The sequence below is a fragment of the Chiloscyllium plagiosum genome, unplaced genomic scaffold, assembly GCF_037043375.1.
Source record: "Chiloscyllium plagiosum isolate Xiang-an unplaced genomic scaffold, Cpla_swu_hap1 HiC_scaffold_1, whole genome shotgun sequence".
In the NCBI taxonomy this organism is placed as follows: Eukaryota; Metazoa; Chordata; class Chondrichthyes; order Orectolobiformes; family Hemiscylliidae; genus Chiloscyllium; species Chiloscyllium plagiosum.
In genome coordinates, this window is record NW_028270139.1 from 46,124,749 (window position 1) to 46,142,855 (window position 18,107).

The 18,107-nt window shown below is 37.1% G+C and overlaps 1 protein-coding gene and 1 long non-coding RNA gene across 3 annotated transcripts in view; one reads left to right on the forward strand and one right to left on the reverse strand.

Moving 5' to 3' along the window:
• cpeb2 (cytoplasmic polyadenylation element binding protein 2) overlaps window positions 1–17,512 on the forward strand; it is a 120,123-nt gene extending 102,611 nt beyond the window's left edge. For both annotated transcript variants that reach the window (XM_043694490.2, XM_043694496.2), the window contains one exon: window positions 13,609–17,512. In XM_043694490.2, the coding sequence (XP_043550425.2) occupies window positions 13,609–13,836 (228 nt within the window). In that variant the 3' untranslated portion in view covers window positions 13,837–17,512. The remainder of the gene's footprint in view (window positions 1–13,608) is intronic.
• Window positions 13,726–18,107, reverse strand: part of LOC148152113 (uncharacterized) — a 51,497-nt gene continuing 47,115 nt past the window's right edge. The window contains exon 3 of the long non-coding RNA XR_015757026.1: window positions 13,726–13,853. This is a non-coding gene — a long non-coding RNA (uncharacterized LOC148152113). The remainder of the gene's footprint in view (window positions 13,854–18,107) is intronic.

Genomic DNA, 18,107 nt, shown 5'->3' on the forward strand with positions numbered 1-18,107 from the left:
CTGATTCAATCTGGTGCTCTGTCAGATTTTGTTTAACACTGTCCAGCAAAGTGTCTTGGGATGTTTTATTATGTTAAAGGCACTATGTGAGAATAAGATGATATTGTTGTAAGCCTGCACTTTACATATTACACAGAGACCTGTTTACTGGAGAAGGGGAAAGAATCCAACTCCTAGAAGTGATACAGAAAAATGCATGCAGTCCAAATCCTGTCAGGATTTATTTCATTTCATTTTTTTTTTTAACTTTCATATTTTTAGTTTTCAGTTTTATTTCATTTATTCAGAATACAGGTGGCAAGGCCAGCATTTATTATTCATCCCTAATTGTCTTGGAAAAGATGTGAAGTGCCTTCTTGAACCTCTGCTGTCCATTTGGTGTAGATGCATCCTCTGTGCTGTTAGAGATGCAATATTTTAACCCATCAGTGTTGAGCAATGGTCTATTTTTAAGACTGATGATGTTGACTTGAGAGCAATTTAAAATGATGTTTCCATGTGCATGCTGCCCTTGACCTTTTCAGGCAGTAGAGTTATGAAAAAAGTTTAGTTGATGTTTTTACTGAGCAATGCAGATCCCAGGCTAATATCTGGTTTAATAGCTCATATTTCTGTTAGGTTTTAATGAGGTGTCTATCACCAAAACACAAATGCGCAATGCTCCACATTCTTGTTTGACCAAAGAAAATAGACAGGAGGCTGGAAAAGCAATAGTTATATATAAAAGAAATGAAGGTAAAATAGAATACACCAACTATTTACATATAATCCAAATTTAAAGATTTTGGTATACTCGGTACAGTACAGTGGCTTTTAAACCAAAAACAGTCCTTTTAAACAACTTACTCCAGATAACATTCCCTTCTGCTTCACATTTTGAGGCTTGAGTTTTACCATGGTTCAATTCCCCCACTCTGAAAATCCTGATTGCCGCCTCTTGAAGCATTCATGAACTAAACTTAAACATTCTCTGCTTCACATACCTCGTCAGGCTTTTAACCAAACCTTTCTGGTCTCAAACTTTTAAACTAAACTACTTATACTGATGGTACCTCTTCCTAATGAGACCTAAACTACCTGTCTTTCTCAAGCAATTATTTTCCACATTCAGCTTTGGCCAAGACTTTAGTAAACGGGTAGAATATGGAATACAGTTCAGGAATCCACATTATAGGAGCAATATGATTGCACTGGAGAGGCTGCAGAAGAGATTGACCAGGATGTGGAGAGTTTTGAGGGGGGATTAGGTAGACTGAGGTTTTTCTTGGACCAAGTAAGTCACTCAACACCAAATTGAGGGCAGTTAGGGATGAGCAACATGCGCTAGTGATACTTTGCATCCCATTTTAAAAAAAAACACAAGCTAAATTGCTCAAATGTTTCTCTTCCTCTGTGCTTGGTTTTATGGATACAATTTGAGCAGGACATGCCTTGAAGTTGAAAGTGATGTCAGTTGTGTAATTTTGAACTACTGACTGATTTGCATGCCAAAAACACTGGAATTTTGGGCACACTGCACTTTTTTATGGCCATTTGCTTTGATGATTGGAGAAATTGTGCCAGGAACAGAGTTTGATGAATGCTTAGAGCAGACCAGTTTCTTCTCCGGGACAAAGCTGGAAAGTAGTCTTCTACTGCAGTGACTGATAACAGATCATCGCAAGTACTTTATTGTCCAACACTACTTCCATCAGCAGTGCTGAAATATTTCGCTAGTTCCTCACTGAACGTGCTTAGTTTCTTAAATAAGTAAAATGATGTAAATACCAAATATGAACATCTGTTATAAAGTGGTCACTTTTACTAGGATGTTATGATTCTGTTTTCAACTGACTCGATATTTTATCACATGCAATGAAAAACATTGTTTTTCTGTGACCAATGGAGTCTAAAAGAAATGTATGTATTAATATGAAATAGATTAATAACCACTTCTAAGGTCTATATAATCAATCCTTGATGTTTCTTTCCCTTTCATTCCCCTTTTTCAATCAAGAAGTAAATGGAATTTGTTTTCACTTCACATTTCCAATTTCAGTGCTTCAAAACCCCATGCTCTGCAAGGTTGTTCTAATCCTTTTGAAAAATATATCATGGAATACTTGTTTACTGAGGTTGATTTTACACTAGTTTCCCATTACCAGAATTAGAAATAATATACATTCTGACTAAGAGGGTTTTGCAAATGAGTATTCTACTAACTGGGCTGTTACATTTAATAGTAAATTGCCACATTTAACACTGACTACTTGACAGATACTTTCTAATTCTAGAATATTGGTATCACGAGTTGTATTGACAGATGGATCAGGTAAAATGCCTAGGTCTGAGGAGATTAGAACTGCACATTAGTCATTTCAGCTCAGTGGTTAACAACAGCTGCAGTAATTAGCTGTCATTCCCATGATAAATGTCTCTATGGTCCTGAGCGCTTTGACCTTCTGTGATATTTGAATTGAAGGCTTTCTTAACAATTCATAACAAACTTACATGCACGTGCACGCAATACTTATGTGTAAAATGTAGCTAGTTGTCCTTGGTCCTAATTCAAAATATGTAGCAGTAACTTGTAAACTTAATTTAATACTTGGATTCATGTAAGTATATCTGCAGTTCAGCACTCCAACTTTCACTCTATTACATCCTGAACTTGTCACAGCACAAGACTTAGAATTACTTCAACTAACTGGTCTGCCTTAAATATAAGTACTTGTTTAACATAAATTTTGCAACATTTGAATAACAAAAATCTTGTTTACATTCAATTATAGAAAAGGCAATAGCTAATAATTCTGGAATCGGGTGACTCCAAAATAGCTGAGCTAATAAAATATTGCATATCAATATTGCGGGCAAGATCAGACTGGTGGCGGGGGCTCGTGTGTAGTGTGCTGCTGCCTAGTTTCCTGAACAGGAGCAGACTTCACAGAAAACTCCAAGCCACAGAGGAAATCAATTAACTGAATAATCAATTATCCAAACAAAATAGTGCCCGCCTTTCTCATTGGATAATCAAGATTCCTCTGTAGATAGAAGATGGGTTGACGAACAAAGCAAAGAATGGGGATAAATGGGTCCTTTTCTGGTTGCTGATCCGAGGTTAGTAGTGTCCCTCAGGAATCCGTATTGAGACCGCAATTGTTTACAATTTATATAGATGATTTAGAATCCGGACCAAGTATACTGTGTTGAAGTTTGCATTTGACACTAAAATGAGTGATAGAGTACACAGGATGCAAAGTCTGCAGAGGGCTATAGATAGGTTAAGTGAGCAGGCAAGGATCTGGCAGATGGAGTACAATGTCGATAAATGTGAAGTCATCCATTTTGGTAAATAACAACAAAATAGGAAGGTTATGCTGCAGCTGTAGAGGGTGCTAGAAAGGCCACACCTGGAGTACTGTATACAGGTTTGGTCTCCTTACTTGAGAAAGGATGTATTGGCTCTGGAGGGGAGTGCAGAGGCGGTTCACTAAGTTGATTCCAGAGTTGAGAAGGTTATTTTATGAGAAATTGACTAGAGTAGAACTGGACTCAATGGAATTTGATAGAATGAGGGGTGATCTTATAGAAACATTTAAAATAATGAAGGGAATTGATTGGATAGAAGCAGGGATTGTGTTTCCACTGGTGGATGAAACTAGAGCTAGGGGACATAGCCTCAAAATAAGGGGGAGCAGATTTAGGACTAAATTGAGGAGGAACTACTTCACCCAAAAAGTGGTGAATCTATGAAATTCCCTGCCCTGTGAAGCAGTTGAGGCTACCTCATTGAATGTGTTTTGAACAGTAAAGAAATTAGGGTTGTAGTGAGGGGTGAGTAGATAGAGCTGAGTCCACAAAAGATCAGCCATGGTGGTGTTGAATGGTAGAGCAGGCTCGATAGGGCAGATGTCCTACTCCTCCTATTTCCTTATGTTAGACTTGGCCAAATGAAATGAGAACTAGAGGGATAAACCTATCACAGAAGGCTGGATGTTTTATTCTTTTTATGGAATGCAAAAAGGCCAACCTTTATTGCCCACTCCCGATTGTACGGGTGAAAGTGGAGATTAGCTGCTGCTGTGAACAGCTGCAATCCTAGTAGCTTAATACTATTAGGAAAGGAATTAACCTCTCAACAATGTAGGATCAGCAATTATTATTTGAAATTCTAGAGAATACAGGTCCAGTTTGCCCAATCTCACTTAATAGGGCAGTCTTGCTAGCCTGGGCATAAATCTGGTAAATTTTCCACTGTTTTCCTATAGTAATATGACACCCCCCCCCCCCCCCCCCCCCCCCCCCACCAGGGCAAGGTGGCAAAAACTGTGTGAGGTTCTGTACAACTGAAACAAGACATTGCTATTCTTGAACTCTGATCCTTTTGCAATAAAGGCTAATATTAGCTTGCTTAATTGCATTCTACGCCTGCATGGTTGGCTGCCATTGACTTATTGGTGAGGACACCAGGTGGCTTTGTACATATGTCATATATATTCACATTATATTCCATCTGCCATGTTCTTACCTAATCACTAAGTACGTCCAAATGCTCTTGAAGCCACTTTTGGATCTTCCTTACGGCACCTAGCTTTGTCATCCATGAGCTTGGATATAGGACTAAAAGTAATATCGGTAAATTGTTTGTATATATTGTGACCAGTTAGAATCCAAATGCTGCTCCTATAGTCTGCCAGAGTGAGAATGACCCATTTAATCTTACTGTTTTCTGCCTCTTGTCCTTAATCCACGCCAGAACATTACTCGTAGCCTGTGTGTTTTCATTTTTGTGACTGACCTTATGTAATGGATCAAAGGTATGATCCTGAACATAGAGATATGCTGTGTCCACTAACTTTGCTTTATCAATTTTTTAATAATGTATTCTGAAAACAGGTTTTGTCAAATGTGATTTTCTATTCACTCATCCATGCTGATTATGTTAAATCAAATCATTATTATCCAAGTGTCCATTTCTCACATTCTTTATTATATAGATTGTAGCACTTTCCTTTACTAGTGACATGAGGTATCCCTCCTTAGTGATATTTGCTACCTTCCAAATTGCAGTAACTGTTCCAGAGTCTACAGATCTTTGGAGGATGATTGCTATTGTATCCACTGTCTCCTTAAATATTTAGAATCACAAAATGATCAATCAGCAGTATCAACTTGGCTTCATGAAGGGGAATCAAATCTGAAAAATATATTGCAATTCTTTGAGGGGAACCTGCAGCTGATGTTTCAAGTATCTGCTGCTCTTGTCCTTCTAGGTCACCATGGTAATGGATTTGAAGGTGCTGTCTAAGGAGCTTTGGCAAATTTCTGCGGTGCATCTTGTGGATAGTACAAACCGCTATTGAGCATCTGTGATGGAGGGAGTAGATATTTGTGGATGTGATAACACAACATGTGGGTTCCTCAGCCGAGGAGCCTGGTGCTCATCTACTCCATCCACTTTATTTTTATTTCTTTTGAATGTTTTTTAAATTTTTCTATTTATTATGATACCTCACCTTTTAACAAATGCAGAAGAAGTGTTCTCCTGGCCGATACCTAGCGACAAGGTGGCTTCCAACAACCTGGCGGGGTGGTCTCTCTCCCAAACCTCCCCTGTCCCAGCAGCATCCAAGTATTCCAAGAGCCCAGCATGGAGATCTCAACTCGGTAGTCTTGGCTCAGGCTGGCACTGCTTGGTGATTTTTGGCCCGGTTTTTCAGCGTACCCTGAGCCCAGGAGTCATTAATTGAACTGTGATGACCTCTTACTTTTTTCCTCTTTAATGACTTTATTTTAGTCATTAATGACTAAAAGACTAATTTAGGTGCTGTGGTATGGCAAATTATAGAAGTTTTAATCTTGTTTTGGAAAATTACACATGACCGTATATTCCTATTCTAATAAGCGCTCATGATGTTGGGGTATAAGCAAGGCTAGAGGATTGACTAATTAATAGAAGGCAAAGAGTTCAATAAAGAGGCATTTTCAAGATAGCAACCTGTAACTAGTGGAGTACAACAGGAATCTGTGCCTGTCCACAATTTATTACATGTATTAGTAACTTGGATGACAAAAGTGAATATATTCTTGCCAAATTTGCAGTTGACACAAGATTGGTAGAGAGTAAGTCAGAGGTCTACAACACAGAAAAAGGTCAATGGGCTATTAAGTCTGCACCAGTCAAAAACAAGCATTTATTCTATTCCAATTTTCCAGCTCTTGGCCTGTGGTCTTGTATGCCTTGACAAGGTATTGAGGCTGGTATGGGGAATCTATAAGGGAATATAGATGGGTTAAACAACTAAGCAAAAATGTAACAAATAGAATATAACGTATCAAAATGTGAGTTTATGCAATTTGACAGTAAAAATAGAAGACCTGAAAATTATTTAAATGGACAATACTCCACAAAGCAGCAACAGTGAGGGATTTGGGGGTCTTAGTGTTTGAATCAAAAATCTAGTATCCAAGTCCAACAGGTAATGGGGAAGACAAATGGAATATTAGCTCATATTTCAAAGGAAATGGAGTACAAAAATTTAGAAGCTTTACCAAAACAATACAAGGCGCTGGTCAGATCGCTCCTTGAATACTGTGAAACATTTTGGACCCCTTAACTCAGGAAAGACATGCTGGCATTGGAGGCTGCCCAGAGAAGGTTCGTAAGGTTGATATGGAAGGATTTTCTCATGAAGAGAGGTTGACTAGATTCAGCTGCTTTTCATTGGCATTTAGGAAAATGAAAGGAGACGTTATTAAAACATACAAGATTCTTCGGTGACTTGACAGCGTCGATGTGAAAAGGTTATTTCTCATGGGAGTGTCTCGGATCAGAAGACATAATCTCCAGTAGAGGAGTCGCCTATTTAAAATGGATATTAGAAGGAATTTTTCTCTTAGGTGGCAAATTTGTGCAAACCTTTACCGTAAACGAATGTAATGCTGGGCTGTTTCCATGCTGTATATTTCCATGTTCAGGGATTCTAATCATTTAAGGAATTGGGCGTAATGGGATAAGGCAGATAAGTAAAATTGAGGATTATCGAGTCAACAAAGATCTCATTGAATGACTGAGCAGACTTTGAGCCAAATGGCCTGCTTTTGCTTCTACACCTTACACCCTTTTGGAAATGTAGAACTCTTGAGAATTCTGTGTTTGATTCTGGTCTGCCAGAAAGATGTTAAACTTGAAGGCGTTCAGAAAAAACTACAAGGATATTGCTGGGTTTGAGTTAGAGGGAGAGACTGAATAAGCTGGGGCTTTGTTTCCCTGCAGCGCTTGAGGCTGAGGGGTGACCTTCTGGAGGTTTATAAAATCATGAAGGGCATGGATAGGGTGAATACCAAGGTCTTTTTCCCTGGGTAGGTGAGTTCAAAACTAGAGGGAGGAGGTTTAAAGTGAGGGGCAACGTTTTCATGAAGATGTGGTGCGTGTATGGGATAATCTGGATGGTATATGATTAGGAAGGGTTTAAAGGGATATGGGCCAAATGCTGGCAAATGGGATTAGATCAATTTAGGATATCTGGTTGGCATGGAAGAGTTGCTCTGAAGGGTCTGTTTCTGTGCTGTATAACTATCCATTCCACTAATTTCTCCACACTGCCTTCTTACTAAACTTAATTTCCTTTTTAATTCCTCAATTTCCCTACTTCCTTGAATCTCTCTCTGGGAGGTATCTTTTATCTTACTCCACAAAAATAACACAAAGTAATTATAGCAAACTTTGATATAACCTGCACCTTAAATCAAATTAAACCGGCAAAAATTATATACCTCGTCCTGTGACGGTTGCCAGAATATGCTGCTCAGGAGGATATAAACTAGTAAGGTAGGGGGTGGGACCCAGGGAGATAGTGAGGAAAGAGATCAATCTAAGACTGATACAGTTGAGAACAGAAGTGTTAAACAGGGCAGGCAGGAACAAAGCAGAGAACAAGGTAGGACTGATAAATCTAACTGCATTTATTTCAATGCAAGAGGCCCAACAGGGAAGGCAGGTGAACTCAGGACATGGTTAGGGACATGGGACTGGGATATCATAGCAATTACAGAAACGTGGCTTAGGGAGGGCAGGACTGGCAGCTTAATGTCCCAGGATACAAATGCTAAAGGAAGGATAGAAAGGGAGGCAATAGAGGAGGGGGAATGGCCTTTTTGATAAGGGATAGCATTGCAGCTGTACTGAGGGAGGATATTCCTGGAAATACATCCAGGAAGTTACTTGGGTGGAACTGATAAATAAAAAAGGGATGATCACCTTACTGAGATTGTGTATTGTAGACCCCTAATAGGCAGCAGGAAATTGAGAAACAGATTTGTAAGGAGATCTCAGTTATCTGTATGAATGATAGGGTGGTTATGGTAGGGGATTTTAACTTTCCAAACATAGGCTAGGACTGCTATAGTGTTAACGGTTTAGATGGAGAGGAATTTGTGTGTATAAGAGAATTTTCTGATTCAATATGTGGTTGTACCTGCTAGAGAAGATGCAAAACTTGACCTACTCTTAGAAAATAAAGCAGGGCGGGTGACTGAGGTGTCAGTGGGGGAGCACTTGGGGGCCAGCGACCATAATTCTATTAGTTTTAAAATAGTGATGGAAAAAGATAGACTAGATCTAACAGTTGAAGTTCTAAATTGAAGGAAGGCTAATTTTGATTGTATTAGGCAAGAACTTCCAAAAACTGTCTGGGGGCAGATGACATAGTTGCTATACTATGTCATCCATTCCTTAAAGACTATTCATTACATATCTAATCCTATCTTTTCATGTATTTTACCACTCTAACGCAGCTAATTTTCCCCCATTCATTTATAATTCCTTTTATCACATTTAATACCTTGGGTTCAGATTGAGTAACTTCACTTTCAAATGTAATGTTCATATTATGGTCTCGTTTTATGGCGTGAGTGTGACTTGCCAATTATCAGCCTCTAGTCTCAAATTCTCCTGCAAGCACCAGTAAAGGGATGGCTGAAAAATAGGAAGCCTTCAGAAATGAGATAGCGAGAGCCCAGAGACAGTATGTTCCTGTTAAGGTAAAGGAAAGGCCAGTCGGTGTAGGGAATGCTGGATGACAAAAGAAATTGAGTGTTTAGTTAAGAAAAAGAAGGAAGCACGTTTCAGGTATAGACAAGATAGATCAAATGAATTCTTAGAATATAAAGTCAGTTGGAGTATACTTAAGAGGGAAATCAGGAGGGCAAAAAGGGGACATGAGATAGCTTTGGCAAATAGAATTAAGGAGAATCCAAAGGGTTTTTACAAATTAAGGACAAAGGGAGAGAATAGGGCCCCTCAAAGATCAACCAGCCGACCTTTGTGTGGAGTGTTTAGTTAAGAAAAAGAAGGAAGCACGTTTCAGGTATAGACAAGATAGATCAAATGAATTCTTAGAATATAAAGTATATGAATAGGAAGAGTTTTTGGAGGGATTTTGGCCAGGTGCTGGCAATTGGGACTAGATTGGGTTGGGATATCTGGTCGGCATGGACGAGTTGGAATGAAGGGTCTGTTTCCATGCTGTACATCTATGACTATTCTGTCCAATTATTATAGTTCTTTGGTTTATTTCAGTATAAATGCACTTGTTCAATTGAATGGCCACATGAAATATCAAGAGTCCATTCAATTTTGAGTCCATTTTTCATCAAATACTGTGATCTATCATGGTGTCAGTTGAGGGTGTGAATGAGAAGATTGTCTGCTTGTAAGGCAATGTTGCACTATTATTTAAGTGATTCATGATATTATAGTGATGCATATGCCACTTTCATTAGATTTTTATTGCTTAATGTGTTTATTTTTATTGATTATGTGGACCTCTTGATTATCCAGAATATTTGATCAAATGATAAACTCCTGAAGCCATTGGTGCTGGTTAATAAAATGTTTGTTGTATTTAGCTTCTGTACCAGTTTTGTTTCAAGAATCCCCAGATTCTGCTGGTAGTGAACTAAGTCAATATCTACTTAAAGGCTTTTACAGTCTATTTTAGTGCCTTTTGCTCATTTAATTGATAGTCTGTTCTCCATTTATTTCAGTTTCTTGATCTTCCTTTATCCCCTCTAAAATCCTCAATCGTCAGCTTTATTAGTATCGTTGGCAACTTTATAGACCAATATCTTTTAACCTTATGCAAAGTTTAACTTTTTTTGTTGGCCTTGGTTGACTGACTTTGTTGCGAATTTTATGCGAAGAAATGTATAGTTGCTATACTATGTCATCCATTCCTTAAAGACTATTCATTACATATCTAATCCTATCTTTTCATGTATTTTACCACTCTAACGCTGCTAATTTTCCCCCATTCATTTATAATTCCTTTTATCACATTTAATACCTTGGGTTCAGATTGAGTAACTTCACTTTCAAATGTAACGTTCATATTATGGTCTCGTTTTATGGCGTGAGTGTGACTTGCCAATTATCAGCCTCTAGTCTCAAATTCTCCTGCAAGCTAATATGCTAACTATTAATTTGGTTCTAGCTAGGTGGTGGGAAACTAGCCTGCCTGAGCTGCTGCTGTTGAGCTACATATTAACTAGTTTGAATCATGCAGCACTGAAAATGTGTTGCTGGAAAAGCGCAGCAGGTCAGGCAGCATCCAAGGAACAGGAGAATCGACGTTTCGGGCATAAGCCCTTCTTCAGGAATCCTGAAGAAGGGCTTATGCCCGAAACGTCGATTCTCCTGTTCCTTGGATGCTGCCTGACCTGTGTTTTTCCAGCAACACACTTTCAGCTCTGATCTCCAGCATCTGCAGTCCTCACTTTCTCCTTGAATCATGCAGCACCCTTGCACGCACTTGAGACTGTTGGCTCTTGATGATTTGTTAAATTCTTTGAAGTTCGTTGGGTCTTAACCAGGAGAGTACATGCATTACAATTTTTGGCAAACAGAAACTGCATGATTTGAATATCTAAATGTGAGGCTGAATTTGTGTGTGCCAGATACCCAGCCAGCCAAAGAATACTTTTTCCGAGATTTATTGTAGTTGCCATTTTTGTTGATTTTAAAATTAATATATTTTCCACGATTTAGCATTTTTGCTGTCCTAGGTTTTGTTCCTTTTATTAATTTGTTAGCTAAGCTCTCACATGTGTCCCATAACTTTAATTAACAGCAGCACCATGCATGCATAATTTATTAATATGCAATTTCTGCAGATGTGATTAAATGAAGCATATATTTATGGTGTCATTGTTCTTGTGAAGAGGCTGAGGCTATAAATTAACATTAAACTCTTCAGCTGTTCAAATTAACCTCCACATACTTCATGCTGGCATATTAATTTTACTTTCAATAGTTGTGTACTTAGTCATTGCGTTATCAAGCTTAAATAAGCTTGAACCGAACAATCTTACACTGCTAAATTCAAATTGTCTTTTTGCAGATGGGGAATTGACTTAAACTGAACATTGTTTTATGAACTATTGTGTTTCTTGGTGTCTTTTATAAATAAAGGACGTTGACAACAAAAGTGTAAATGAAAGGTTTCTGTGCCATTACATTGAATTAATGTGCGTGCATTTGTGTTTGGGAAAACTGAAGCTATTGGTTTTGATCCTCATTCCAAATTCTGTCCTCTAGTAATAATCTGAGATTGCACAGTTCTGTTTACAAACATGGAGTCATAATCAATCCCAAAATGAACTGTCAAACTCATCTGTAAAATCACTGATATAATCTAATTTTACGCCTCTAACATCTGTACCATTCTCAGCTTGACTGCTCCTGTGAAATCCTCACTCATGCTTTTGTGACCTGTAGTCTTGAATGTTCCAAGATGTAGACTCCTGGCCACTCCCTTCATTAACTTGAGCTCATCCCAAACTCTGCCATTTTAATAACTCAACAAGTTTTAGTCACCTATGTTGAGTTCCAATCAAACACCAACATAGTTTTAAAATTCTCATCTTGGTTTACAAATTCCTCCATAGCTTGGCACTCCCTATTTCTAATCTATTTCAGCCCCATAGCCCTCCAAGATACTTCTGTTCTCATTTTTGTGTATATACACACAAACTGAGTATTTTGAATGCTTAATCACTTTTGAGAGATGAATGAGGTGCATTAGTTTGCGTCTGTCACTGTTTCTTAACTTGTTCACACTGCTTAAATTAGCTCAGTGGAACATGATTGGATTACCAGTATGCTGTTTTCTAAGTATGATATAGCCACAGTTAATCTGTTAATCTAAGGTTAATTTGACAATTGACTGTTTCAGTCTACATATGAGAATGAGAAAATTAGGTGAACAAATAACACCTTTTAAATAAAAGTAACCATTTCAATTTTTTGCTTTTATGGTGGATTATAGTAGTTTATTTTTGATCTGAGCAGGTTTATTGAAGTGTATGGTTTGATCTGTCATGGCAATGCTCGCAAGGAGTCCAGGGTAAAGAGATCTTACCTGTGATAAAATTAACACAACACCAGGTTATAGTCCAACAGGTTTAATTGGAAGCACACTAGCTTTCGGAGTGCCACTCCTTCTTCAGGTGGTTGACAATCAATTAAACCCATTGGACTATAACCTGGTGTTGTGATTTTTTAACTTGTACACCTCAGTCCAACACCGGCAACTCTAAATCATTACCTGTGATGGTTTGTCATGCTGTGAACCTGACTGATAATGAATTCAATGTCTGAGTACAAGGGCACTATAAACAACTTAGTCCATTCCAGTGGGAACAAATGAGACTCATTGACCAAAAGCCTTTTTCAAGGAAAAGAAAACTAGATTTTATTGTTGATGTAATTGTAAAATATTGAAAACCAGCTCAAAACAATAAGCATACATCTCGAATGACAAAAAATGTGACTAGTTAACAACTAATACACTTGCACGGGGCTCACTCATATCCTTGTGCAACACAGCAAAGGATACTTTTGTGAACTTGACATGATTTACATATTGCTGTTGTCCCATTTACAATGTGCATTTATTGTTAACCTGGTATAAGATCATCCATTTAAATCAACTTGGTCAGTAGGATGTATTTTTCCAGCCTGTGGTATTTCGTTTTAGCATCTGGTGAGCCCAGATCCACTCCAGCCGATCTAAACTTTTGTCCCTATCGTGATTTGATTTGAGACTCTCATTAACAAAGATAAAGCTAATATTAGCAAAACATTTTTTTTTGCTAAAGAAGGGAGATGTATTTGGACTACTTTTTCCATATGCCATGTTCTATGACATCTCCCCTTTTGGTTCAGTCCTCTGGGCTTTGCCAGTCGGTAGAGTTTTTACCAACAGTAGCCAAAATATAATTTCTCTTTTAGAAAGAGAAACACTCAATTATGTCACTTTTGTGCTTCCATCTGCGGGCTTTTTGGTGTAATCAGCAATTTCCTGTATTGCAGTCAATAAGACATGAAACAATTGATTAGTATCAAGAGTTGGGAACTTAGTTTATTTATTTTGTCTCATCTCTTGAAAATAGATCATGGAGCGTGGTGACTGCACATTCAAAATAATTCCAACATGATGAGCATAATTTTAATAACTTGAAAACTTTTAAGTCTAATTTATATGCCCTGAGTCTTTTTGATCCTCATTTCTTGTACTGACTGTAAGGAAAGAAATATTAACCATAAATTCCACTTTCTTCCAACAGGTGGAAGTTAAGCCATACGTGCTAGATGATCAAATGTGTGATGAGTGCCAGGGTGCTCGATGCGGTGGAAAATTTGCTCCATTTTTCTGTGCCAATGTCACTTGTCTGCAGTATTACTGTGAATTTTGTTGGGCAAACATCCACTCTCGTGCCGGCCGGGAGTTCCACAAACCGCTGGTGAAGGAGGGGGCCGACCGCCCGCGACAGGTTCACTTCCGCTGGAGCTGAACATAACATTCAGGCACCTGAAGGATCATGACAGATGAAAAGAGGAGAGTGCATGAGGCTTAAAAAGGCTGAAGAAACCATGAATAGTTAGGAGAAATAAGTGCATTCTTCTGCCTCCTACCCCAGCTCTCGATGCATACATCATATATAGCAGCTAATACACTACAGGCCTCTGTTTGTCACCAAAACCCTGCATCTCAGGCTTTACTAACTTTTTTGAGGTACTTTCATGTTTTTGGAAAAAAGGATTTTTTGTAGTTTTTTCAAGTTATTTTTTTATATAAGAAAAACTTAAAATTAGAAGTGAGAATGTTGCCACTTAGGGGCGCACAGTTTGCTGCTATCTTTAATGGGTGGAGCATGCACTTATTTCCAGAAGCTCAGTTTCATCTCCAAGACCTGTCCCTAGTAATTTTACCAAAGGTAGCAAATAGTAGGAGGCAAGTTTAGCTATAGATGAGTGATTTCTGCCACACAAAATTTTATTTTTTAATGTTGCTATTTGCAATGTATACACAAACTTTTTAAAAACAAAAGTAGGGTTACGTTTTTGCTCTCCATTTTGACTTGCAAGAAATAATACCTCAAGAGACTGATCTGGTTTAACAATTTTAGCATTTTTATTATTCTTGAGCTACAATAGAAGCTTTGCTGCTATATAGGTATGTTAAATGCCAGAACATGCAGTAACAAAATGGGATCAGAAACATAATTATAGCAGCTGCATTATGGAAGAATTAGATGCAGACAGCAATGGCCTAGACTGCCACAGATTAGAATGTGAATTTAAACAATTGCATGTTTACTTGTACACCTTATGCATGCACTAAAAGTATATTCATACATGTTCCTTCACAGCAATGGATGTGATGTCAGTTTTTGGCAAGCATTCAGAAAAACTAGTTCGCATGAATGAAAGGTACAACAATAGCTTAAAATAAAAAGAGGAAAAAAAATCTAACTTGCATGCATTAATGTGACTCCTGTAACAAGAATGTCCTACTGCTACACTTTGTGTACATTATGCAAAATAGCTTTTAGAGTAGATGTGCAGCCACTATTGTAACCTGGTGGGTTGTGGAGTTTGATTTTTGCAGACTGGATGTAATCTCGTATTCCTTGTGCAATCTTGTTAATATGTGTGTTTTTGTTTAGTGTTGTAAGTTGCTGTCCTAAATATAAATTTAAAAAGTAGATAGAATTCTAAAACAAATTAGTACATGGTAAACAATGGGATAAAAAGCTTTTGATTTCATTGCCCCTTTCATAAAACTCTTTGGTACAATGGCTCAGACTTCCTCTAAAAACCAAAGATGGCCAGCACACTGCTAAACAATCACCAAACTCCAAGCCCCTCCAAAAATGTTATAAAATGGTACTGATTACATCACACAAGTTACATGATTTAGCAAACTAGCCATTTTAAAGTCAAAATGGAGATGACTATGGTGTTAAATTAACCTGGTTTGACATTAAAGCATTGAATTTCTCTGCAGTTTAACCACACTAGAATGAAAAATGTATTGTAAGCTGCTGAAAGTTATGCGGGTGTCAATTATTTATTCAATAAAGGTGATCATGCCATTACAAGCATTTACTGTATAGAACAACTGTATATAATCCTTAGGGACAATCTTTTTATGTAAGCAAGATGTTGGTCTTGAACATTTGGTGGTCTCCTGATGTGCTTTTGTGTATGTAGTTTATGTCTAACTCTGCTGTTTATAGTGATTGTGATGCACATTTTAAAATGTTTGAAGTCAATGCTGTTTTGAAGAATAGCTTTTTTACTAATTTATTTATTGGCTAAAGCCCCATTTGTTACTTACCATGGTTCTCCAGGCTATTTGGAGCATTCGTTCTCTGCCAAATTTGTTCCATTTTCTGACACCCATATTGGCATTTGTTATGCACTACTTTTGTATCTTGGTGAGAGTTCTTTCCAACAGTCAGCTGTTTTAGGGCACACTTTTTGACTGATGGCATCTCCTTTGCAATACCTCAATTTTCTGAATTTAGAAGAGAAATTGATAGTTTTGCTATGTTTATTATTGAAAGGTCTGCATATATAATTTAACTCAGCAAATAAATGATTTAACAAATTGATAATTTTATTTTTCCATACATTTTGCTTCCTAAATTTGGAAGGTCGAAACATTTATAAACTAACATGGTAACTTTAGGAGGACTCTTCCACATAAAACTGCAGAACCTAAGTGCAGTAATTTGAAATGTCCCCAACTCCTTAAGTAAAATTAAAGGCGTAAAATCACCAAGATAGTTTAAATTAATTTGATTTATATAAATCTTAAATGAGCCCTTTTTAAGGGTGGGGTGGTGGTAGAATGATTTTTGTTTCATCTGCTGTCATTTCTTTCCTGAGACAACCTTATTACTGTAGCACCTGAATTATTCAGCATTGCCATGGAGAAAATGGCAAACACTGTAATGCATCTTTTTTAAAGAAATCATATTTATTTTCACTATTTTTGTAGAAATGTAATTATTTTGTTTTGATTGTATTATTTTTATATTCTAATAAGCTTGTTCACATACTGTGTTCCCCGAATGTATGTATTTCTGCCCAGGTGCAGGGCTCTGCAGAGAAATTAATTTTTTTAAAACCATGCTGTGTTTTTGCAAAAGAAAACATAAGCAAATATATTTTATGGGAAACACTTGACATTTTAACCCCTGTTGCATCTGGCCATGAGGCCTTTCCTCAAAGATGCTGAAAGACTTGAATATAACACATTTTGGAAGGCTGACTAACCTCGACTCTGTGTTGTGATGTGCAATACTGTTTCTAATGTTTGTAAGAAAAGAAAAAGAATAACAGTGTAAACCTTTTAATGCAGATTTATTTTTTTCATTGCATATTTGCAAACTAGTTATCCACAGTCATTTTTTTACTGTCAGAAATTTTACCCCTTTGTCATGCTAATATTTTTAAATCCAGAGATCTTTGTACTGATGTAAATGATTGTAGTTATTTTGGATAGTGTTTTGCTAAAAAAAGATAAAAAGGAGATACTTTTCATGCATATTTGCCTATTTTGTTCTTATTTTATTTTACTTTAAAAATATGACTACTTTTTCAACTGTAGCATGATACTTGGAATAATTTTCTTATTCAGCCAGTGTCATTAATATTATTTTGTATTTTTATGTGAAAACATAATTTTATGATGCTAATTCTTAAAATTTATTTTATGTTGATTTATTTTTGGAGCTAAAATCTTTGTAATATTGTTAAAGTCTCTAGATTCTAATTAAATGCTTGTGTATAGATTCAGAGCAGTGGTTTACAGGAGTGTTTTGGTTGTAATTAGCAACTAATGGTTCTTGTTATGCAAATTAGACAGCCATCAATTTCTGCCAATTCTGTTCATTTTTTGTACTTTATAGGGCAAGTTGATTAGTACTTTTGATTTTTAAATAAAGGAGAACCCATGCTTTTATGGACACAAGATCACCTCAAGCTTGATTTAGTTTCATTTTCAACTTCTTTACTTCCTTTGTTTTCATATTTCTGTTGATGTCTAATCCTCCAGTCTGTCTGTTGTACTGGTGATAATTCTGTACTGGAATGGTTTGCTGCCACTATTTATATTAAGTAATTTTTAAATATTTGTAATATTAACTGTTGACTGAATTAATAAACCATTAAACTATTTGCATGTTTGCTCAATGCTAAAAACAAAGTACCTGTCAGCTGTCCTATTTGGAAGTGGAAAATTTAACTCCTCTTTCCAGTGTCTGACTCTTGAGTAAGGAGTGTTTTAGGTTGCACTGAAACTTGTGTCTCTGGAATGTGAAGTTTCACAATCTAAATGTTAAAATTATTGCAATTACCTGCTGCAGCAGAATTTCTACTAAGGCTGTCATATTTATCTTGATGGAATCTAGTGACTGCTGATAATCTCAGCAATTTAATAGCTCACCAAATGTTAACATAAACAGGCCGCATCCACCTCTAAACTAGCAACAAGAGCAGTCAACTAAAAGCAATTTACTACAGATGCTGGGTATTCTGAAACAAACAGAAAATGCTGGAGAAACCCAGCAGATCTGGCAGCACTTGTGGGAGAAAAAGTTTACAATTCAAACTCAAAAGACCCATCTTCAAGAAAGGTGGGTTTGGTTCTACAATTGTTCCATTATGTATTAATTATGACAGATTTCTAAAATATTTATTCACTGGATTTGGGCACTACTGGCTAAGTCAGTATTTATTGTCCATCCCTAATTGACCAGGGAGCAGTTGAGAG